The 24874-nt window shown below is 40.1% G+C and overlaps 4 protein-coding genes across 5 annotated transcripts; 3 read left to right on the top strand and 1 right to left on the bottom strand.

Moving 5' to 3' along the window:
* The first annotated feature begins 192 nt into the window (after nucleotides 1-192).
* On the top strand, nucleotides 193-4911 carry LOC122832500 (extracellular calcium-sensing receptor-like). Of its 2 annotated transcripts, none has more exons than XM_044119319.1 (7): nucleotides 193-480; nucleotides 560-849; nucleotides 1060-1355; nucleotides 1961-2166; nucleotides 2285-2506; nucleotides 2606-2729; nucleotides 2807-4911. In XM_044119319.1, exons 1-7 carry the CDS (start codon nucleotides 220-222, stop codon nucleotides 3703-3705), a joined length of 2298 nt encoding a protein of 765 aa, XP_043975254.1. In that variant the 5' UTR covers nucleotides 193-219; the 3' UTR covers nucleotides 3706-4911. The 2 variants fall into 2 exon arrangements, with proteins under 2 accessions (XP_043975254.1, XP_043975253.1); XM_044119318.1 differs by having other exon boundaries at nucleotides 220-480; nucleotides 2834-4911.
* Nucleotides 4912-5473: 562 nt separating this feature from the next.
* Nucleotides 5474-9475, top strand: LOC122833080 (extracellular calcium-sensing receptor-like). The gene is made up of 8 exons (XM_044120379.1): nucleotides 5474-5694; nucleotides 6231-6525; nucleotides 6605-6894; nucleotides 7110-7405; nucleotides 7648-7853; nucleotides 7998-8219; nucleotides 8307-8430; nucleotides 8517-9475. Exons 2-8 carry the CDS (start codon nucleotides 6265-6267, stop codon nucleotides 9473-9475), a joined length of 2358 nt encoding a protein of 785 aa, XP_043976314.1. The 5' UTR covers nucleotides 5474-5694; nucleotides 6231-6264.
* Nucleotides 9476-11690: 2215 nt separating this feature from the next.
* Nucleotides 11691-15654, bottom strand: LOC122833079 (extracellular calcium-sensing receptor-like). The gene is made up of 8 exons (XM_044120378.1): nucleotides 15401-15654; nucleotides 14704-14998; nucleotides 14324-14613; nucleotides 13925-14220; nucleotides 13202-13407; nucleotides 12878-13099; nucleotides 12667-12790; nucleotides 11691-12589 (listed from the first exon to the last, which is right to left on the bottom strand). The coding sequence occupies exons 1-8, from the start codon at nucleotides 15652-15654 to the stop codon at nucleotides 11691-11693; spliced, it is 2586 nt and encodes an 861-aa protein (XP_043976313.1).
* Nucleotides 15655-18072: 2418 nt separating this feature from the next.
* On the top strand, nucleotides 18073-21478 carry LOC122832501 (extracellular calcium-sensing receptor-like). Its single transcript, XM_044119320.1, has 8 exons — nucleotides 18073-18137; nucleotides 18441-18735; nucleotides 18808-19097; nucleotides 19276-19571; nucleotides 19773-19975; nucleotides 20073-20294; nucleotides 20374-20497; nucleotides 20580-21478. Exons 1-8 carry the CDS (start codon nucleotides 18088-18090, stop codon nucleotides 21476-21478), a joined length of 2379 nt encoding a protein of 792 aa, XP_043975255.1. The 5' UTR covers nucleotides 18073-18087.
* The last annotated feature ends 3396 nt before the right edge of the window (nucleotides 21479-24874 follow it).

The raw sequence follows: 24874 nt of genomic DNA, 5'->3' as shown, positions 1-24874 counted from the left end.
TTTAAGTGAATACCAAATTATTTAGTTTTGTTATACACATGAATGACAATATATTTCTCTTTCTCCAACTCTTCCCTTTGTTTCATTTATTTTTTCTTACTTTCTTGTCAGACTGAATGGTTTTTAATGTAAATGTTTTAAAAGGTTTTATTAAATGTCATCTTTCATCTGATCCATTTCTTCAGTTTCAATGCTCGGGGGCTGCGGTTCTTCCGCACAATGATCTTTGCCATTGAGGAGATAAACAACAGCACAGAGCTGCTGCCCGGCATCAAACTGGGATATCGTCTCTATGATTCCTGCGTATCGGTTCCTGTCTCGGTGCATGTTGCTTTTCAGCTGTCAAACGGTCAGGACCCTGTGGTTTACACAGGAGATAATTGTTCTCAGTCTGGAGTGGTGGTGGCTGCTGTGGGAGACTCTGGATCCTCTCCATCCATCAGCATGTCACACATCATGGGGCCCTTCAACATTCCTCTGGTGATCAGTCTAAAAGGATCAAACATATCAATTTATTGTACCCTTCCTAATATTTCCCTTCTTTTTGTTTTTGCTTTAGGTGAGCCACTTTGCCACTTGTGCCTGCCTTTCAGACAAACAACAGTTCCCGACTTTTTTCAGAACGATTCCCAGTGACCATTACCAAGCTGACGCACTGGCCAAACTGGTGAAACACTTTGGATGGACGTGGATAGGAGCCGTCCATTCTGACTCAGATTATGGAAATAATGGCATGGCGTCTTTCCTAGAAGCTGCACTGAGAGAGGGGATCTGTGTGGAGTACATTGAATCCTTTTTTAGAACCAACCAACAGAGCAAGATCAGAAGAGTTGCAGACGTTATCCGTAGGTTTGTGCTTTCGTAGACCTAGCTTTTCATTTAGTTTTAGAATAAATTGACAAAAATGTTGCAGATTTTTTCTATTGTTGGAGATTTTGACATTTTGTGTTTGTTTTTAAGAAATGTTTCCATGTAATTAGTATCACTAATATATGTAGAAAGGGTTAAATTTGCTTATGTGCTGCTAGTTTGTCCTGACACTTTCTATCGTCTCTTCAGATCCACAGCAGTGGTTGTGGTGGCATTTACAGCCTCTGGTGATATGAAAGTCCTTCTAGAAGAACTGGCTCGGGATCCTCCTCCACCTCGTCAGTGGATCGGGAGTGAATCTTGGGTAACAGATCCACTCTTGATGAGCTTCAGTTTCTGTGCAGGAGCCATCGGAGTTGCCATTCAGAAGTCTGTCATCCCAGGTCTGAGAGATTTCCTCCTGGATCTCTCTCCCTCTGAAGTGGCTGCTTCCCCACTGCTGTCTGAGTTCTGGGAGGATGCATTCAACTGCAGCCTCACAACAAGTGAGACATTTTGAAAGTTTTTATGCTGGCTTTTACTTTTGTTAACAAAATAATATGAAATGAAACTGCTGATAGTTGATTATTCTAAATATTTTGACATTGACATAAATCCATTTTCTGATATTTGTTATTGAAATGTGAATGTTTTCCTCTTTGGCAAATCAACAAAGTGTACCTAAATTCGTTTTTATCAAACCTTTTAACAGTAATAATGTTAGTGTGTGACTTTTGGAAATGTGTGAAATCAGCTTTAATTAAATTTTAGGCCTTTTCATACAACCATTCTTGCATCTTTTATGTAAATAGGTAATATAGACCAGAAGAAAGGTGTGAAATACTTCTTGTAACCCCTATTTTTTTCTTACCATTACATAACTTTTAGTTTTTTATTTGCTTGTATTGAACATGATTCTTAGGTCTGTAGGCAAATTGCAGAAAAACAATATCTTGCTTGTACAAATTTGTAAAGTTATATAATTATATAAAATTCTTGCCGGTTTTTTTTATTTAAAAATAACATATGAAGTACCAGATATTGTGGTATTATAACTGCTCATGTAATTTACTTATAAATAGAGTAAATATATAAACATCTCTGTTTTCAGCTGCTGATCCAAACAAGAGAGGATGTGACGGAACTGAAGATATTAAAACCCTAAAAAGCCCGTACACTGACACATCTCAGTTAAGGATTTCTAACCTTATGTACAAGGCTGTTTATGCAATAGCACATGCCATTCACAGTGCAGTGTGTCAGATAACAAATACAGCCATTCACTGTGACAAACACATCAAACTAGAGCCAAAACAGGTCAGTCATAGAGTCATCACTGAAGATTTCTTTAACAATGACAAACTACTAAATTCCTTTAAAATTCACTTTGAAGGACGCCGATTGTATTTATTTGTGTTTTTCTTTTCATTTGAAGGTTTTTATTGAATTGAAGAAAGTGAACTTCTCCAAGAATGGCTACCATGTCTCATTTGATGCTAATGGAGACCCTGTGGCTTTTTATGAACTTGTAAACTGGCAGAAACGTGGGAGTGGAGTTATTGAACTGGTAACAGTGGGATATTATGATGCTTCACTGCCAAGAGGCCAGGAGTTTCTCATTAACAGAAACTTAACCTGGTTGGAAGGGAGAAAAGAAGTAATATGAACAAAAAGATGATTGTCTTAGCAGTAATTAATTGTTTTGATAATGCTGGTTGTAAAATAATTAAATTTCTTTTCTTTGTCTCTGTTTCAGGTTCCAGTATCAGTTTGTTCAGAGAGTTGTCCTCCAGGAACTCGTAAAGTGTTGCAGAAAGGAAAACCAATCTGCTGCTATGACTGTATACCATGTCCTGAAGGAGAGATCAGTAATATGACAGGTGATTGTAATGTTTTTATGCAAACCTGTATCCTCAACAGTAAAGAACGAACAGCTGTTTTCTAATTTTATTTTCAGATTCTCCTGATTGCATTCCATGTCCAGAAGAGTTCTGGCCAAATCCAAAGAGAGATGCTTGTCTGCCCAAACCAGTAGAATTTCTTTCCTTTGATGAAGTTCTGTCAATCATCCTGGCTGTATTTTCTGTTGGTGGAGCCTTTCTGGCCATTATTACAGGAATGCTTTTCTTCCATCACAGAACAACTCCAATTGTCAGAGCCAACAACTCTGAGCTGAGCTTCCTGCTGCTCTTCTCTCTGACTCTGTGTTTCTTATGTTCATTAACTTTCATTGGAGCCCCCTCTGAGTGGTCCTGCATGCTGCGGCACACAGCTTTTGGCATCACATTTGTTCTCTGTATCTCCTGTGTTCTTGGCAAAACTATAGTGGTTCTAATGGCCTTTAAAGCTACACTTCCTGGTAGTAATGCTATGAAATGGTTTGGTCCTCCACAACAAAGAATGACTGTTGTGTCTATCACCTTTCTTCAGGTTGTTATATGTATCATTTGGTTGGTTGTGAGTCCTCCCTTCCCAGTGAAAAATCTGACCACCTACAAGGAGAAGATCATCCTGGAATGTGCGTTAGGCTCTGCTGTTGGTTTCTGGGCTGTGCTCGGCTACATCGGCCTGCTGGCTGTGTTTTGCTTTGTGTTAGCTGTTCTAGCTCGGAAACTACCTGATAATTTCAACGAAGCCAAGATGATAACCTTCAGCATGTTGATATTCTGTGCAGTCTGGATCACCTTCATCCCAGCTTATGTCAGCTCTCCTGGGAAATTTACTGTGGCTGTGGAGATATTTGCTATTCTGGCCTCCAGTTTTGGACTGATACTGTGTATATTTGCTCCAAAGTGTTTCATCATTTTGCTGCGGCCTGAAAAGAACACCAAAAAACATTTAATGAACAAGAATTGATGGTCAATTGATAGAAGATTGGCAGCAAAGTGACAAAAAAGCTTATTATGAATAATCCTAAACATTTTAAAGCGGTCAGATGTATTTATAAAAAAAAAACTTTCATAGTTTAACATTAGATAACAATATGCAGCAGCCTTTTAATCATTTTCCACTTATACTGATATGATTTTGTCATTAATATTTTTTGCTTTCCCCCCAAAAAAACTTTATTTTTCCTTTCCCCTAAAACATATTTCTGGTAAAATACATTTTGCCATTGTAGATTGTCAAACATTTCTGGTAATACACATACTAAAACTTGAAAAACTACTCTGCTATGAACAACTATGTGTTCATGTAATTTTGGGGGAAAAATTATCACATATTGGAGATTAGACAAACTTTATCTTCTGAATCTTTGCAATTTGTTTTCTATTATTTTTAGCTGTTAAATAAGCCAATCATAGTTCTCATTGCTATAAATTAACTTTGGAATTTTCTTGAGATTGACAATAAATCAGTTCTATTATTATATTGTGATCATTTCTGGGGGAAATCTGCTTTCTGTTTTGGCTTCTAAAATAAAATAATATTCTTTCAATCTGACTTTTTTTTTTCTCCAGTTCAGTTTAGTTTATTGCATAAAAGTTTATTTATTTATAACAACATAATCATATGTTTTCATCACATCATCATATGTGATGAAAACATATAATCATTGTGTTTCAAAATAAAATCTTTGTAATTTTGCAAAGCTTTATCTGACAACATGCAGATTAATTGCAATAGTGTACTTTAATGTCACTTGGACACCACATGTTCATACTAAATTAGAGACGAGACTTGACAAATCATTTATTGTCATTGTTTACTTTGTAATTGTTTCACTAAAAAAATAAGCGTGATGAAAACATGTGATTACGTTGTTATAAATAAACTTTTCTGCAATCCTGGCAATAGCTTCTAAATGTTGTAAAAATCGAAAATCAGCTAATTTGGGAGAAGATCGAAACTGATGGAACAGTACATGATAAAAACAGATTTAGTTGGTGTTGATGTCAAAATGAAGAGCTGCATTATCCTCAGGTTTGTCCATAATTGTTGGGCTTTCAGGTGGATTAGAAACGACTGATGTGTAACATATGTCTAGCAAGTTGATGAAATTCTGTTCCTGTTTTTTCTCACCCGTATATCCAGTAACTATGTATCACACTCTGTCTGTTTGTGTGTGTTCTGCTGATGTTATATTATTGACTCAGTCAATAAATAACTTTGTTTGTCACTTGGTTGTTGGTTGTTTCTCTGGTGAATCACACACTCTAAACCCTGAGAGAAAAATGGGCAGTAAATGTATGAATTGGTTTCCTGTGAGAGCAGGTTGCAATGCAACGTGAGATAAAGAAATAATAAAAAAAACAACTAACAAAAATGTGAATTAAATGGTTTGCTTAATATAAAATATGCTACCAAGAAACAGATACTTGTCAATGCATTTGCAACTTCAGGATTGTTTTTTTTCCTCTGTTGGTTGTTCAAAAAAAGATCAGGAAAGGCTTTAAGTATTAAAAACGTGTTATTTTAATTCATGACTATTCATGTCATTAAGAAGTTTAGTCTCCTAGATGAATCCACCCTCTGACTAATGAACACCTGACGTGACACAGACGTTCATAAGCCTGTAAAACAACACTTACACACAGCAAACGTAACTCGGCGGATGGAAATGCGGACCCTCGTTATTGGTCCGAGATTGTTAGTCACTTTACTGGAGCTGATGTCACTGGTTCTCTTGGCTCGATTTGTAAATGTCCTGACACAGAGGACTGAGCCTGGAGTCGGCACTGAGGCTTCACCCATCAGGTGTACTCTGCTGGGTACGCCTCGTTCACCTGCGTTCTCAAAGGACGGGGACTTTCTCATCGGAGGGGTTTCCTCTATTCATTACCAACTTTACGCAGTGATTTATAATTACACCACCAAGCCTGAGCCTCCGAGATGCACAGGGAGGTTAGTAAGAAGGAGAGGTGGAAGATGATAATACGTGTGATTTGTGTTTGCTGTGATGCTGGGGGAAAATATTCAGATAGGTTTAGTTCATAAAGCTTTAAGTTCACAATCAGCCACCATCTTAGTCTTACGTTGTTATATTGTGATTGTTATTGTGTACTTTCATTCATTTTAGCTAATCTAATGTTGGACTTCTGATTAAATAATGAAGGTAATGTACTTATTTCTTTTTAAGCCACATATGTAATTTAATTCATATTTAAGTTTGATACATTGTTTTGCTTGAACACCTAACATTCAATATGACTTTTGAGAATTTGTTACAATATTTAACTGAACACCAAATTCTTTATTTATGTTACACCTCTAAATTACATAATAGCACGGACTAATTGCCTCCCAACATTAAATTAATTTCTTTGATTTTTGTGTGCTACATTTTTTCTTTATTGCAAGTCTTAATATCTTTCAATGTTTATGAGACAGTTTTAAAAGGTTTTATTAAATGTCATCTTTCATCTGATCCATTTCTTCAGTTTCAATGCTCGGGGGCTGCGTTTCTTCCGCACAATGATCTTTGCCATTGAGGAGATTAACAACAGCACAGAGCTGCTGCCCGGCATCAAACTGGGATATCGTCTCTATGATTCCTGCGTCTCGGTTCCTGTCTCGGTGCATGTTGCTTTTCAGCTGTCAAACGGTCAGGACCCTGTGGTTTACACAGGAGATAATTGTTCTCAGTCTGGAGTGGTGGTGGCTGCTGTGGGAGACTCTGGATCCTCTCCATCCATCAGCATGTCACACATCATGGGGCCCTTCAACATTCCTCTGGTGATCAGTCTAAAAGGATCAAACATATCAATTTATTGTACCCTTCCTAATATTTCCCTTCTTTTTGTTTTTGCTTTAGGTGAGCCACTTTGCCACTTGTGCCTGCCTTTCAAACAAACAACAGTTCCCGACTTTTTTCAGAACGATTCCCAGTGACCATTACCAAGCTGACGCACTGGCCAAATTGGTGAAACACTTTGGATGGACGTGGATAGGAGCCGTCCATTCTGACTCAGATTATGGAAATAATGGCATGGCTTCTTTTCTTGAAGCTGCACTGAGAGAGGGGATCTGTGTGGAGTACATTGAATCATTTTTTAGAACCAACCAACAGAGCAAGATCAGAAGAGTTGCAGACGTTATCCGTAGGTTTGTGCTTTCGTAGACCTAGCTTTTCATTTTGTTTTAGAATAAATTTACAAAAATGTTGCAGATTTTTTTTATTGATGAAAATCCAGATTTTTTTGGTTTGTTTTGTTTTTAAGAAATGTTTCCATTTAATTAGTATCACTAATATATGTAGAAAGGGTTAAATTTGCTTATGTGCTGCTAGTTTGTCCTGACACTTTCTATCATCTGTTCAGATCCACAGCGATGGTTGTGGTGGCATTTACAGCCTCTGGTGATATGAAAGTCCTTCTAGAAGAACTGGCTCGGGATCCTCCTCCACCTCGTCAGTGGATCGGGAGTGAATCTTGGGTAACAGATCCACTCTTGATGAGCTTCAGTTTCTGTGAAGGAGCCATCGGAGTTGCCATTCAGAAGTCTGTCATCCCAGGTCTGAGAGATTTCCTCCTGGATCTCTCTCCATCTGAAGTGGCTGCTTCCCCACTGCTGACTGAGTTCTGGGAGGATGCATTCAACTGCAGCCTCACAACAAGTGAGTAGTTAGTAGATTTGTAGATAATTACATTGATTTAACTGTGATTAGTAACAGCAATATTTTATCCAAATCCAATCTGTAAAGATGTGCAGGTAGCCTAGTTACAGAGTCAAATCAATAGGGCTGAATGAATCTATTTAAGAAACATTTACTGTTTTTTTTTAAATTGAAGATAACATAAAGAGTACACAATGCTAAATAATGTAGTTTAAAAATCAAATGTATCTGTTTGTCTCCAGCTGCTGATCCAAACAAGAGAGTGTGTGATGGAACTGAAGATCTAAAAACCCTTAAGAGTCCGTACACTGAAACGTCTCAGTTAAGAGTTTCTAACATGGTGTACAAGGCTGTTTATGCTGTAGCACATGCCATTCACAATGCAGTGTGTCAGAAAAAAAGAACATCAATTCAATATGACGACCATATCAGAATGGAGCCCAAACAGGTCCGTCCACAAATGTAGAAAAATATATTTCATATTTCAAAAATATATTTATTTGTTTTCATGAACAATTAGAGACTAGCAACTTCTTTTGTCCTCTCTAAAAAATAAACTGGCTCACAGTATCTCTTTGCCTTTTATTTGAAGGTTCTTAAAGAATTAAAGGAAGTGAACTTCTCCAAGAACGGTTATCATGTCTCATTTGATGCTAATGGAGATCCTGTGGCTTTTTATGAACTTGTAAACTGGCAGAAAAGTGAGAGTGGAGTTATTGAACTGGTGACAGTGGGATATTATGATGCTTCACTGCCAAGAGGCCAGGAGTTTCATATCAACAGAAACATAACATGGCTGGATGGTGGAACACAAGTAAGGAAGGAACAACAATGTAGAAAATGAACTTTTGTCAAAACCCTTTCTAAAATACTATTTCCTTTCTATCTATTTCTGTTTCAGGTTCCAGTGTCAGTTTGTTCAGAGAGTTGTCCTCCAGGAACTCGCAAAGTGTTGCAGAAAGGAAAACCAATCTGCTGCTATGACTGTATACCATGTCCTGAAGGAGAGATCAGCAACATGACAGGTGAAGTCAAATATGTTTTGAAAGTTATCCATATTCTTAGAATTTTGCGTAATAAGAAAACTAATTGTATTTTTTGTTTGTTTTAGATTCCCCTGATTGCTTCCCATGCTCCAGAGAATTCTGGCCAAATCCAAAGAGAGATGCTTGTTTCCACAAACCTGTTGAGTTTCTTTCCTTTGATGACGTTCTGTCAATCATCCTGACTGTAGTGTCAATCAGTGGAGCCTTTCTGGCCGTCATAACAGCCGTAATTTTCTTCCATCACAGAACAACTCCAATTGTCAGAGCCAACAACTCTGAGCTGAGTTTCCTGCTGCTCTTCTCTCTGACTCTGTGTTTCTTATGTTCATTAACTTTCATTGGAGCCCCCTCTGAGTGGTCCTGCATGCTGCGGCACACAGCGTTTGGCATCACATTTGTTCTCTGTATCTCCTGCGTTCTTGGCAAAACTATAGTGGTTCTAATGGCCTTTAAAGCTACACTTCCTGGTAGTAATGCTATGAAATGGTTTGGTCCTCCACAGCAAAGATTGACTGTAGTATCTTTTACATTTATTCAGGTTATAATATGTATCATTTGGTTGGTTGTGAGTCCTCCCTTCCCAGTGAAAAATCTGACCACCTACAAGGAGAAGATCATCCTGGAATGTGCGTTAGGCTCTGCTGTTGGTTTCTGGGCTGTGCTCGGCTACATCGGCCTGCTGGCTGTGTTTTGCTTTGTGTTAGCTGTTCTAGCTCGGAAACTACCTGATAATTTCAACGAAGCCAAGATGATAACCTTCAGCATGTTGATATTCTGTGCAGTCTGGATCACCTTCATCCCAGCTTATGTCAGCTCTCCTGGGAAATTTACTGTGGCTGTGGAGATATTTGCTATTCTGGCCTCCAGTTTTGGACTGATACTGTGTATATTTGCTCCAAAGTGTTTCATCATTTTGTTTCAGCCAGAAAAGAACACCAAAAAAATATTTGAAAAACAACTGATGGTAAATTATCTAAAGAATAGCAGCGAAATTACAGAAGAGTATTATCAATTGAATTCCTAAACACTGCAAACGCCTTGCAGGTGTTCTAGAAATTTTTGACTTGGAAGTATAATTTGGAACAGTTTTCAATTGATCTCAATATCAGTGTAATTTATTTATCACCTAAGTTTGTCTTTTTAGATTCACTAGAATTTATGTGTCCATTTTATTTTCAGGCATTTTATGGGTAGATTTTAGCAACTACGCAACTTCATATAGTATCATTGTGGTCACTTTTACCCACATTTTATGAGTGCATTGGTCTGATCAAATGCTTCTTTTTGTACATACATACATGCAATAAATATTCAATTCTATTTTAGCAAGAGATTTCAATCTTTATATGTGTTCCAAGTTATTTAATTCAGTCCGGCAGTGCTTACTATTTTCTTCAGTGATTTTTTTTTTTTGTTGCACTTTTGCAATGTCATGAGTAACTTTTAAAAGAAGCCTCTCCACGGTCAAGTCTCACTCAAACCTGTCTGATTTGGTTCCACCCCAGCTGTGAACATCTCCATTACTGTCTGTTGCTCACTATCGTGACTAACATCTCTATGCAGAGTTGCTCAGCAATGGAGAACCGGGAAGTTTTGGTTGTTTTGGACTCGACATAATTCTGTCTTATAGAAATTCACTGCTGGCCAAACATGATGAAAACTATTTAGATTAGCTGATTAGTTGTTATACATACAAATAAAAATATATTGTGGCACTTTATTTATTTCTTCTTTTTTTCATGTGCAAACCTTTTGGGTGAATGTAGTGCAATCAAAAGATGCAAACAAATATCCACACATTAATTTAATTACATGAATATTCTAAACACGGAATCAAAATACACGTCTTTTGTTCTGGAGTTTCACACCTGATGAGCACAACACTAAAACTCCAACAGGTTGACCAGAGATGCACCAGTCTTTGCTTCCTCATCGCGTGCCTGATCTTCAGAGAAAAGAGCTGTTTGCAATCCTGACGCTGCTCAAGATTAAACTCATAAAAACATGGAGCTTTCTGATAGCTGATGGCATGTTTAAATGCTGTCATCCAGTGCTTGGAAATAAATTCAGGAGCAGTTTCTCGCTAAGATGATAAATGCTATTTATTCAAAACGAAAACATTCCTCGTTATGGCGAGATAAGTCATACTAGCGCTGCTCAGAACGGAGTAGCTAACGGAAATGAATCTGGCTGGAGCAAATATAGAGAGTTTCAATCTTAGCAGGAAAAGAAAATGCCTTCCTGAAAGAGCAACATTCATCTTCAAAGGAATTTTTAGCAATCTGGAGAACATAGTCTGTTTAGCTAAAAGATTTGTAGTTCAATGTCAGCTGAAGTCTCATCAAAGACTTTGTAGAATTAATTTAAGTATAAATAAATCCATTTAATCTAATTTACATGGATTTATGCATAAGTTCAAGGTCAGATGCAGTCCTGTGTATTTCTTAATGTTATAATTTTTATATGTTTAAGTGTTTTATTTTTTATGTTTTATTTTTGTCATATTTATAAGAATGCATAGTCTCTTATTTTAATCTTTTTATCTTTTATTTACGTGCATGAAATTAGGAACGTTGAAGTCATTTTCATGCCAGTGAGGATCTACTTGCTTTGTTTGGTACAGGAAAAAGTCAGTGCTCACATACTCTTTTGGTATTGCTTATCATTGATCATTTATGGTTTATTACTATGCAATGACCAGTTTCATTGTATGTTGACACAATAACAATAAAGACTTATTTTATCACAAAGATGGTGTTATTAAAATGTTATGGTTTTCATATACTTAGAACAGCTTTTATCTTTTATTTATGCCAATTTTATTTCTCCATGTCACTCAACATTAACATTGATAATCGTTTTCTTAGGGTAATATTTGGTTTGCAGGAGCAAGTGATGACGTCCTCAATGTTGTGGGAAACGACAGAAAGAACCAAGGCTTTAATTAACTTGATTTGGTTTACTTTGGTTGATTTGGTAATTTTCCTTTACCTGCACTTATCCTTATATCAAATGGCTGATGTATGATAAAAAAATGTCAGGGGATTTATGGGCATATAAAACTGTTCTTATTTCAAAGAAATAACCCAAATATCTAACCCAAATAAAGGGCATAAATATGTTTTGTCAGAGTCAAGTCACATCACAGTTATAAGTTGTAATAAATGTTTCAAAAATAACACTTCAAAAATCATCTACTTATTTTGAGATTTAGAGACCATTCTCCTAATAACATAACATCACTGTTTGTTCATTAAATATTTCTTAGTGTTTTTCTCTGGTTGAAACAAAATGATGAAACACTTTGGAGCAAATATACACAGTATCAGTCCAAAACTGGAGGCCAGAATAGCAAATATCTCCACAGCCACAGTAAATTTCCCAGGAGAGCTGACGTAAGCTGGGATGAAGGTGATCCAGACTGCACAGAATATCAACATGCTGAAGGTTATCATCTTGGCTTCGTTGAAATTATCAGGTAGTTTCCGAGCTAGAACAGCTAACACAAAGCAAAACACAGCCAGCAGGCCGATGTAGCCGAGCACAGCCCAGAAACCAACAGCAGAGCCTAACGCACATTCCAGGATGATCTTCTCCTTGTAGGTGGTCAGATTTTTCACTGGGAAGGGAGGACTCACAACCAACCAAATGATACATATTATAACCTGAATTAAAGTGAGACTCAATACAGTCATTCTTTGCTGTGGAGGACCAAACCATTTCATAGCATTACTACCAGGAAGTGTAGCTTTAAAGGCCATTAGAACCACTATAGTTTTGCCAAGAACACAGGAGATACAGAGAACAAATGTGATGCCAAAAGCTGTGTGCCGCAGCATGCAGGACCACTCAGAGGGGGCTCCAATGAAAGTTAATGAACATAAGAAACACAGAGTCAGAGAGAAGAGCAGCAGGAAGCTCAGCTCAGAGTTGTTGGCTCTGACAATTGGAGTTGTTCTGTGATGGTAGAAAAGCATTCCTGTAATAATGGCCAGAAAGGCTCCACCAACAGAAAATACAGCCAAGATGATTGACAGGACTTCATCGAAGGAAAGGAACTCCACAGGTTTTGGGAAACAAGCATCTCTCTTTGGATTTGGCCAGAACTCTCCTGGACATGGAATGCAATCAGGAGAATCTGAAAATAAAATTAGAAAACAGCTTTTCGTTCTTTACTGTTGAGGATACAGGTTTGCATAAAAACATTACAATAACCTGTTATGTTGCTGATCTCTCCTTCAGGACATGGTATACAGTCATAGCAGCAGATTGGTTTTCCTTTCTGCAACACTTTGCGAGTTCCTGGAGGACAACTCTCTGAACAAACTGACACTGGAACCTGAAACAGAAATAGATAGAAAGGAAATAGTATTTTAGAAAGGGTTTTGACAAAAGTTCATTTTCTACATTGTTGTTCCTTCCTTACTTGTGTTCCACCATCCAGCCATGTTATGTTTCTGTTGATATGAAACTCCTGGCCTCTTGGCAGTGAAGCATCATAATATCCCACTGTTACCAGTTCAATAACTCCACTCTCACTTTTCTGCCAGTTTACCAGCTCATAAAACGCCACAGGATCTCCATTAGCATCAAATGAGACATGATAACCATTCTTTGAGAAGTTTACGTTTTGTAATTCAATAAAAACCTTCAAATGAAAAAAGGACATCATGGGAATACAATTTCTCAATTAAATTAATTTTACATAAAGTTACCAGTCTAATGGCTCGTTAAAATTCTAAATACTGACCTGTTTGGGCTCCAGTCCAATGTGTTTGTCACATCGAACAGTTGCATTTTTTTCTTCACACAATGCATTGTGAATAGCATGCCCTATTGCATAAACAGCCTTGTACATCATGTTAGAAATTCTTAACTGAGACGTTTCAGTGTACGGACTCTTAAGGGTTTTTAGATCTTCAGTTCCATCACACACTCTCTTGTTTGGATCAGCAGCTGGAGACAAACAAATAAGAGATCAATGGACTGTCATGGTAATTGTTAAAATAGAATAAAAAAAAGTAAAATCCCATTACAGATTCATATGTAAATACATGACTATTGTATTTCACGTTTCACTAAACTCCAAACTAAACAAAAAGTAAAAGAAAAAAAAAACAGCATGGTTTCTTGCAAATTGTCTGCCCTACAAATTCCTGCTTAAAAATCTAAAAAGGGTAATATATTCCTTATAAAATAATATTAAATAAAATACATGGAATAAAAAAAAAATCACATCTGGGGTTTTTATAAAAGGGAACATAGTAAATTAACAAAACTTCTACTTTGGTGAGATGCTACAGAATGTTTTCAATGTCATTCTACATTTATAAACATATCTTTGTTTTTGAGTTTTTTGAATCCCATTTAATACAAAAAGAACACCTAAAAAGGAACAGATTCATTTGTATTGATAATGAAAGATGGTTATTTGTCTTTCACATTTTTGGCTAAATAAAGAAAACCTTCTCACTTTCTGTCAAGCTGCAGTTGAATGCATCCTCCCAGAACTCAGTCAGCATTGGGGAAGCAGCCACTTCAGATGGAGAGAGATCCAGCAGGAAGTCTCTCAGACCTGGGATGACAGATTTCTGAATGGCAACTCCGATGGCTCCCGCACAGAAACTAAATCTCATCAGGTTTGAGTCGGTTATCCAGGCTTCGCTTGCGATCCACTGACGAGGTGGAGGAGGATCTCGAACCAGTTCCTCCAACAAGACTTTCATTTCTCCAATAGCTGTAAACGCTACAACTACCACTGCTGTTGAACTGAAAAGACAGAGCCAAGTGTTTAGTGCTCAGACTGAGGTAATCTTTAAAATTATATTCAAAATATAAAATTGACAAGAAAAAAATAAATCAATGTACAAACCTACGGATAACGTCTGCAACTCTTCTGATCTTGCTCTGTTGGTTGGTTCTATAAAAGGATTCAATGTACTCCACACAGATCCCCTCTCTCAGTGCAGCTTCTAGGAAAGACGCCATGCCATTATTTCCATAATCTGAGTCAGAATGGACGACTCCTATCCACGTCCATCCAAAGTGTTTCACCAGTTTGGCCAGAGCGTCAGCTTGGTAATGGTCACTGGGAATCGTTCTGAAAAAAGTCGGGAACTGTTGTTTGTCTGAAAGGCAGGCACAAGTGGCAAAGTGGCTCACCTATAGTCAAGAAAGGAAAAAAGAAACTTCCTATTAGAACAGGTCAACTAAGTTTATACATTTTTAAGATTTAGGATTTAAACTACTTACCAGAGGAATGTTGAAGGGCCCCATGATGTGTGACATGCTGATGGATGGAGAGGATCCAGAGTCTCCCACAGCAGCCACCACCACTCCAGACTGAGAACAATTATCTCCTGTGTAAACCACAGGGTCCTGACCGTTTGACAGCTGAAAAGCAACATGCACCGAGACAGGAACCGAGACGCAGGAATCATAGAGACGATATCCCAGTTTGATGCCGGGCAGCAGCTCTGTGCTGTTGTTTATCTCCTCAATGGCAAAGATCATTGTGCGGAAGAAACGCAGCCCCCGAGCATTGAAACTGAAGAAAATCATTGAGTTGTAACGGTCATACAAAAACTCTATAAAGGGCTCAAGAAATTCAAAAGACATTTGGACATTTAGAACATTAAATTGTTCTGCATGTACATAATATTATGTGAATAACATAACATTATGCAATTCACATGTTCACGAAAATAAATCTATTCAGCAACATTTACTGTATTATCACCTGTTAAATAAGTTTTAAAGATTTATATTTTAGAGTTATATTGAAATTAGATTTTGTCATTCTAAAATAATTTAACGATAAAACGTGTTGATGACAGGAGTATGTCTCAATACCAACACGCTATTGTAACACCAAGAATGTGAAGGCAAACTTTGCAGAAATCATAAGACAAACACGTATTATCATCTTCCACCTCTCCTTCTTACTAACCTCCCTGTGCATCTCGGAGGCTCAGGCTTGGTGGTGTAATTATAAATCACTGCGTAAAGTTGGTAATGAATAGAGGAAACCCCTCCGATGAGAAAGTCCCCGTCCTTTGAGAACGCAGGTGAACGAGGCGTACCCAGCAGAGTACACCTGATGGGTGAAGCCTCAGTGCCGACTCCAGCACCATTAAAAGCCTCTGCAGGCTCCGTCTTCTGTTTCAGAACATTTACAAACCCACCCAGCAGAACCAGTGACATCAGCTCCAACAAGCTGACTACGAATCTCGGATCTACAAGAAAAGTCCACATCTCCGCTCCTCAGGCTCCTTCAGACGGGTGAAAATGTTGTTTTAAAGTTTTCTAAGCGCCTACATCATGTCACGAGTTGGAAAGAGGGTGGGTTCACATCTACCTACTTATCTGAAGTCATGTTTAAGATAACCTACATTCATCTTAGTTTACGTTTAATTTAGCATTGTACGTATTATGAAAAAAAAGATCATTGGAAAAGATAAAGGTATTTATGAACTTTATCTTTGGTTAAAGTTCACAACTAAGTTTGAGGAAAAACAAAACTTACATTTTTTGTAAAAAGAAAGCACACAGGTTGAAACTGTGGAAATATTGTTCATACATAAAAAATAAGCTCAATCAAAGTGGGAAAACTGCTGTTGTACCAGTAGACACTGTGAATGATGTAAGTAATTTGATTGTCACCCAGTTCAATAGATTATATCTGTAACTACTGTGTTGGACTATAGCAAATCCAAACATAAAAAACTCGAAAACATGGTGGATTATATGGGAAAACTAAATGCTAAGCTATTTCTCTTGATTTCCCAATAAACTCATTGTGTCTATTGCAATGAAGCCTTAAGGTTACTTTTGCTATGATTCGTCAATCATTACATTCTCTTCTTTTGTCTTCGTCAGAGGTTTGACAGCTGCTGTTCCCAGAGGCGGGGTCACCCCATCAATGTACCGACGAGCCGACACTGCCCCCTGCTGCTGACTTAGAGCAGGAGGATGTCGCTTCAGGTACAACCGGCTCATGTGTGGGATCGCTCCCAAAACTCCACTGCCTCCACGATCCAAGGCTGACGTCTGCTGTAGTCCCTGCAAATGATTTTGGCCCTTCCTAATCCATAACGTGATATTCCCATTGACAGTGGTCCGCTGAAGCTGACGCTTCTCTCGATTTTGCATTTTCGTAAACGGTCATGCTGTAAACAGAAAATGGCTGCCATCAACCCTACATGACCCAAGACACTTATTACAGCATTTACCACAACTCTGCATGTCTTAAAAAAAAACAGCATTCCCATATTGGTGCAATGAATCCTTCTGATGTGGATAGTGACAGATTATTAGGACAATCAGCCAGAACAGATATAGATGTATAAATCATCTTGTGAACATATGGACACAAATCAACAAAAGTCTCCAAAGCAAATATAATTTGCTGCACAAATCTTTGCTGTTCCAGAAGAGTACAAAACATACAAAAATCACAACCACAAATCCATCCGTTATCTTTTGTCAAATTTGACATCAGTTTGTGGAGCAGCAGCCTAAGCAGAGAGGTGCAGATCTGGCTTTTCCTATATATTGGTTACATTTGTAAGTATGTCTTTTTCATGATTGTGATTATGTGTCTGTTGGTATTTTGTTTATGTTTTGCTAAATCGTAAATCTGCTTGCAGGATGAAGGTTTTCCTTGACTAAGCTTTCTATAACCTTTATAACCTTTTAGTACTTCACTAAAGGTGAAGTTTAAAAGTTTGGCAAGTTTGGTAGGTATTCTTTCTTTGCATACCACCAGGAACGGTTTTCTATTCTTTTTATTCATGAGATGTTCCCCTAAGGCCAACAAAGGTCTACATATCCACAAAGAAAAGGTCTACATATCCACAACAATTAAAATACAATGATCTCATGGGCGTCGCTGCCTCTTGGTTCATTTTGTATGGAACTTGAGCGATGAGGCGAAAATCACTTTCCCTCCTCCAGCCAAGCGAACGGCGAAAGTCGAGCATGTGAAATTTTGAACTGAAAACATTCTGGGTTAATGACGCAACACAAGGAAGTGGAAAATGTTTCAACTGTTGTCACTCCTGTCGATGTCACTTTGCGATGGGTTCACCCTAAGTGATGGAGAACGTTTGCCGTTTGCTATAGTTTATTGTTTCCCGTGTTGTCTCACTATTACGACCCAAAATGCCACACAGACATGGCTCTGTTTTCATAAAATGTCAAAAAATGAAAAGGTTTCTTGAGAACAAGACTGTTTTCAAAGATAATAAGATGTAGGGAGGAAATATGTAGAACTAAATCCCATGTCGACAGTGTCCTATGTGGGATGAAGGAACATGTGACGTACAATGAGGGAGGTTTATAAAGCCAGGAAAAACAGAGTTACTCTCAAAAACAGAACCTTGAGGGATGGAGATTTGGACTGTTTTTATCATCTTGAGATTCGGATTGAGTTTATTGGAGCTGAGTTCAGTGGTTGGCCTTAGCAGTGCTGTGAATGGCTTAAATGAAAAGTTTGACCCTGCCGGGGTTGACGTCTCGACTGACGATTCATCTTTGAAATGTTCACTGCAGGGAGCCACTCGCTCACCTGAATTCTCACAGGGTGGAGACTTTCTTATTGGAGGTGTTTTCTCAATTCATTACCAGCATAACACAATGATTTATAATTACACCTTCAAGCCCGAGCCTCCGAGGTGCACTGGCAGGTTAGTAGCAGTGAGAGACTGAAAACATTAAATGTATGATGCATGTTTGCTGAGATGGTGGGTGGAAGAAATATTAGATTTCTATTTCTTTACAAATTTGGTCTCATATTTGACATAAACATTTCAATCTAAATATTTTCAATTCTTCAGATTATTTTCAATTTGAAATACAACAGAGACCATTTTGATTCATTGACACAATTACTTACAACTGTTTGTTACACGATCAGTGTGTTTTGAATTTACGAGACTTTTTTTCAGTTTAATGTAAACATCAGCAATTTCCTGTTTGATTTTGTTCAGCTTGAATGTCAGGAGTTTGCGCTTCTCTCATGCAATGGTCTTTGCCATTGAAGAGATTAACAACAGCACAGAGCTGCTGCCCGGCATCAAACTTGGATATCAGATCTACGATTCTTGTGTCTCGGTGCCTGTGGCAGTGCACATCGCATTTCAACTAACAAACCGTCAGGACCCCGTGTTTTACAAAGGAGAAAACTGTTCTCAGTCTGGAGTGGTGGTGGCTGCTGTGGGAGACTCTTCATCCACTCCATCCATCAGCATGTCCAGCATTGTTGGGTCCTTCAACATCCCTCTGGTGAGCTCTCTGAATTTATTGAAAACTGCAATTATGAAATGTTCTTGTATTGATAACGGATTTTTACTGTAGGTGAGCTACTTTGCCACTTGTGCCTGCCTTTCAGACAAACAACAGTTCCCAACTTTTTTCAGAACAATTCCCAGTGACCATTACCAGGCTGATGCACTGGCCAAACTGGTGAAATACTTTGGTTGGTCTTGGATCGGTGTTGTACACTCAGACTCAGATTATGGAAATAATGGCATGGCCTCCTTTCTTGAGGCAGCACTGAGAGAGGGGATCTGTGTGGAGTACATTGAGTCCTTCTTCAGAACCGACCCACAGAACAAGATCCAAAGAGTTGCAGATGTTATCCGTAGGTTTGTATATTGATTTACTTTTGTCTGTGCTTTTATCATATTATGGTACTACTGGAGATTACTTTGTTATGTAAAGCTTTGCATCTACATGCAAAGAAATTCAACAATGTTTACTTGTCTTATATACTAACATTTTTACATGGATTAGTTAAAGATTTGCATTTGTATGTCTTTTCAGTTCAACAGCAGTGGTAGTTGTAGCGTTTACAGCTATTGGAGAAATGAAAGTCTTGTTGGAGGAACTGGTTCGAGATCCTCCTCCACCTCGTCAGTGGATCGCAAGCGAAGCCTGGATAACTGACCCGAATCTGATGAGATTCAGTTTCTGTGCGGGAGCCATCGGAGTTGCCATTCAGCAATCTGTCATCCCAGGTCTGAAAGATTTTCTCCTGGGTCTCTCTCCATCTGAGGCGGCTGCTTCCCCACTGCTGACAAAGTTCTGGGAAGATGCGTTCAACTGCAGTTTGACAGAAAGTGAGATTTTAAAAAAATTGGTATTTAAAAAAAACAAACATTATTCTAAATGCAAAAGGATTTTTAAAGTTTCTCTATGTAACTGAAAACAGTATGACTCCAAAGTATCATGTTTTGAAACAAATTTACTTCTTTGCAATTCTTAATGCTTCCATATTTAAATGTTGTCTAATAAATACAACATATTAATATATTTTCTAGCTTTCCCAGACAAGAGAGCATGTGATGGAACCGCAGATCTCAACACCCTAAAAAGTCCGTACACAGAAACATCTCAGTTAAGAATCACTAACATGGTGTACAAAGCTGTTTATGCTGTAGCACATGCCATCCAGAATGCAGTGTGTAACAAAACAAATGGATTATTGCAATGTGACAAACATGTCAGACTGGAACCCAAACAGGTCAGAATTTTGCACATTTACCAGTTTTCATAAACAATGAGAGAGAGATTTATTTTCAGAAACCATTTCAGTTTCTGTCTCTTTTCTTAACTTAAAGGTTCTTAAAGAATTAAAGGAAGTGAACTTCTCCAAAAATGGCTACCATGTCTCATTTGATGCTAATGGAGATCCTGTGGCTTTTTATGAACTTGTAAACTGGCAGAAAAGTGAGAGTGAAGTTATTGAACTGGTGACAGTGGGATATTATGATGCTTCACTGCCAAAGGGCCAAGAGTTTCGTATCAACAGAAACTTAACCTGGTTGGATGGAGGGACACAAGTAATAAACCTAAAGACTTCACAGAACAAATGGTTTGTCAAAACTGTTTGCAGACTTCAAGATGTTGTCTCTGTTTCAGGTTCCAGTGTCAGTTTGTTCAGAGAGTTGTCCTCCAGGAACTCGTAAAGTGTTGCAGAAAGGAAAACCAATCTGCTGCTATGACTGTATACCATGTCCTGAAGGAGAGATCAGTAATATGACAGGTAAAATCTAATGTGTTTAACATACAAATTCCTTGACATTCACATTTTATATTCAGAATGTTTTCTTTAATTTTGTGTCTAGATTCTCCTGATTGCTTCCCGTGTCCCAAAGAGTTCTGGCCTAATTCAAAGAAAGATGCTTGTTTCCACAAACCTGTGGAGTTTCTTTCCTTCGATGAAGTCCTGTCAATCATCCTGGCTGTATTTTCTGTTGGTGGAGCCTTTCTGGCCGTCATCACTACAGTGATTTTCTTCCATCACAGAACAACTCCAATTGTCAGAGCCAACAACTCTGAGCTGAGTTTCCTGCTGCTCTTGTCTCTGATTCTGTGTTTCTTATGTTCATTAACTTTCATTGGAGCCCCCTCTGAGTGGTCCTGCATGCTGCGGCACACAGCGTTTGGCATCACATTTGTTCTCTGTATCTCCTGTGTTCTTGGCAAAACTATAGTGGTTCTAATGGCCTTTAAAGCTACACTTCCTGGTAGTAATGCTATGAAATGGTTTGGACCTCCACAACAAAGAATGACTGTATTGAGTCTCACTTTAATTCAGGTTATTATATGTATCATTTGGTTGGTTGTGAGTCCTCCCTTCCCAGTGAAAAATCTGACCACCTACAAGGAGAAGATCATTCTGGAATGTGCGTTAGGCTCTGCTGTTGGTTTCTGGGCTGTGCTCGGCTACATCGGCCTGCTGGCTGTGTTTTGCTTTGTGTTAGCTGTTCTAGCTCGGAAACTACCTGATAATTTCAACGAAGCCAAGATGATAACCTTCAGTATGTTGATATTCTGTGCAGTCTGGATCACCTTCATCCCAGCTTATGTCAGCTCTCCTGGGAAATTTACTGTGGCTGTGGAGATATTTGCTATTCTGGCCTCCAGTTTTGGACTGATACTGTGTATATTTGCTCCAAAGTGTTTCATCATTTTGTTTCAGCCAGAAAAGAACACTAAGAAACATTTAATGAATAAAAATTAAAATGTCCCTCACAGTCATGAAGAAAATGTGAGGAAAGAACAGAAAATAGCATGTGATTTTTTTTGTTTTGTTCTCCTCAAAATGAATTATTAATATTTAATAATTATTTATCACAAAATGAAATATTTAGGATGATCCGTGTTGATCTGTTATTCTGCTGTCATCATAATATGTTAGTTTATGAATTGTCAAATGAAAGTTATTGGAAGAATTTTGAAATAATTTTGTTTTAGCTTTTCTATATTTATAAATAAATAATAAATTTATTTCACTTATATTTTTGCCTGTATAAAATTATTTATGGGGATTTACAAGATGATGATTAAAAACATTGGACTTCGTGTTCCCTTACCCGGACGAGGGTTACCGGGGCTCCATTCTGGGCCAGTCCAGGATGGGCGGCACGATGGTGAGCGTCTGGTGGCTGGGTTTTTTCCCATGGAGCCCAGCCGGGCTCAGCCCAAAGAGGAAACATGGGCCGCCCCTCCCATGGGCCCACCATCCGTGAGAGGGGCCAAAGGGGTCGGGTGCATTGTGTGTTGGGTGGCGGCGGTGGACCCAGGCGGTCTGATCCTCTGTTGCGGAAGCTCTTGGGACGTGGAATGTCACCTCTCTGGTGGGGAAGGAGCTGGAGCTAGTGTGTGAGACTGAGAGGTTCCGGCTAGAAATAGTCCGTCTCACCTCGACGCATGGCTCTGGTTCTGGAACCAGTCTCCTTGAGAGGGGCTGGACATGCTTCCACCCTGGAGTTGCCCACGGTGAGAGGCGTCAGGCAGGAGTGGGCATACTTGTTGCTCCCCATCTCAGTGCTTGTACGTTGGGGTTTACCCCAGTGAACGAGAAGGTAGCCTCCCTCTGCCTACGGGTGGGGGGACGGGTCTTGACTGTCGTTTGTGCTTATGGGCCAAACGACAGCTCAGATTACCCACCCTTTTTGGAGTCCCTAGAGGGGGTACTGGAGAGTGCTCCACCTAGGGACACCCTTGTTCTGCTGGGGGACTTCAACGCTCACGTGGGCAATGACAGTGAGACCTGGAGGGGCGTGGTTGGGAGGAACGGCCCCCCGATCTGAACTCGAGTGGTGTTCTGTTGTTGGACTTCTGTGCTCGTCATAGATTGGCCATAACGATCCGTGAACACCATGTTCAAGCATAAGGATGTCCATACGTACACTTGGCATCAGGACAACCTAGGCCGCAGTTTATGATTGACTTTGTCATCGTTTCATCAGATCTGCGGCCGTATGTCTTGGACACTTGGGTGAAGAGAGGTGCGGAGCTGTCCATTGACCACTACCTGGTGGTGAGTTGGCTCCACTGGTGGGGGAGGATGCCGGTCAGACCTGGCAGGCCCAAACGTGTTGTGAGGGTCTTCTGGCAATGTCTGGAGGAATCCCCTGTGAGACGGAGCTTTAACTCCCATCTCCGGCAGAACTTCGAACACGTCCCGGGGGAACATGGAGTCTGAGTGGACCATGTTCCATGCCTCCATTGTCGAGGCGGCTCAGCTGAGCTGTGGGCCCCGGGGGTGGATGAGATCCGCCCAGAGTTCCTTAAGGCTCTGGATGTTGTAGGGTTGTGTTGGTTGACGCGACTCTGCAATATTACATGGACATTGGGGGCAGTTCACCTGGATTGGCAGACCGGGGTGGTGGTCCCCCTGTTCAAAAAGGGGGACCGGAGGGTGTGCTCCAATTACAGCCTCCCTGGCAAGGTCTATTCAGGGGTTCTGAAGAGGAGGGTCTGTCAGATAGTCAAACCTCGGATTCAGGAAGAGCAGTGTGGTTTTCGTCCTGGTCGTGGAACACTGGACCAGCTCTACACCCTCAGCAGGCTCCTGGAGGGTGCATGGGAGTTTGCCCAACCGGTCTACATGTGTTTTGTGGACTTGGAGAAGGCGTTCAACCGTGTCCCTCGGGGGACACAGTTGAATGTTTTGGGCTAACAGTTTTCTCCTTGTGGGGGTTTCTCCGGGAGCATGGGGTACCGGGCTCCTTGATACGGTAGGGTGACCATATTTTCATTTGGGAAAACCGGGACACCTTTCAGCGGGGCGGGGGTGGAGGGGGGTGGAGAAACCATGACACGTTAGACCGGGGGGGGAGGAGAAACCACGACACGTTGGACCGGGTCCTGCAAAAAACAGGATATTTCCTCACTTTCTAAAAATATCCCGGGACGCCCGGGACAGGACGTGAAATACGGACATGTCCCGGGAAATACGGACGTTTGGTCACCCTATGATACGGTCTGTCAGATCCCTGTATGACCGGTGTCAGAGTCTGGTCCGCATTGCCGGCAGTAAGTCGGGCACGTTTCCGGTGAGAGTTGGACTCCGCCAGGGCTGCCCTTTGTCACCGATTCTGTTCATTACTTTCATGGACAGAATTTCTAGGCGCAGCCAGGGTGTTGAGAGGATCCGTTTTGGTGGCCTTAGGATTGCATTTCTGCTTTTTGTGGATGATGTGGTCTTTTTGGCTTCATCGGGACGTGATCTGCAGCTCTCGCTGGAGCGGTTCGCAGCCGAGTGTGAAGCAGCTGGGATGAGGATCAGTGCCTCCAAATCTGAGGCCATGATCTCGAGCCAGAAAAGGGTAGAGTGCCTTCTCTGGGTCAGGGGGGGTGTCCTGCCCCAAGTGGAGGAGTTCAAGTATCTCGGGATCTTGTTCACGAATGGGGGAAGAAGGGAGCAGGAGATCGACAGGCGGCTTGGCGCAGCGTCTGCTGTCATGTGGGCGCTGTACCGGTCCGTTGTGGTGAAGAGACAGCTGAGCCAAAAAGCCAAGCTCTCGATTTACTGGTCGATCCACGTTCCCACCCTCATCTATGGTCATGAGCTTTGGGTCATGACCGAAAGAACGAGATTGCGGATACAAGCGGCCGAAATGCGTTTTCTCCGTAGGGTGTCTGGGCTCTCCCTTAGAGATAGGGTGAGAAGCTCAGTCATCCGGGAGGGACTCAGAGTAGAGCCGCTGCTCCTTCACATCGAGAGGGGCCAGTTGAGGTGGCTCGGGCATCTGGTCAAGATGCCTCCTGGACGCCTCCCTGGTGAGGTGTTCTAGGCACGTCCCACCAGGACGAGGCCCCGGGGAAGACCCAGGAAACGCTGGAGGGACTATGTTTCTCGGCTGGCCTGGGAACGCCTTGGGATTCCTCCGGAGGAGCTGGTGGAAGTGGCTGGGGAGAGGGAAGTCTGGGCCTCCCTTCTGAAGCTGCTACCCCCATGACCCGACCCCAGATAAGCGGAAGAATATGGATGGATGTGATTTACAAGACAGCACTGGCAGTTCAGAAATGGTTTCCTGCTTTAATTCTCATCATCATCACCATCAGATTGTAACATAAATTGTATTTGTATGTCTATTAATCCTGAAAAGACAAATTACTCATGACATCT

The sequence above is a fragment of the Gambusia affinis genome, linkage group LG06 (genome assembly GCF_019740435.1).
Source record: "Gambusia affinis linkage group LG06, SWU_Gaff_1.0, whole genome shotgun sequence".
NCBI classification, from domain to species: Eukaryota; Metazoa; Chordata; class Actinopteri; order Cyprinodontiformes; family Poeciliidae; genus Gambusia; species Gambusia affinis.
Note: the sequence above shows the minus strand (reverse complement) of the source record. Positions and strands in the feature narration are given on the sequence as shown.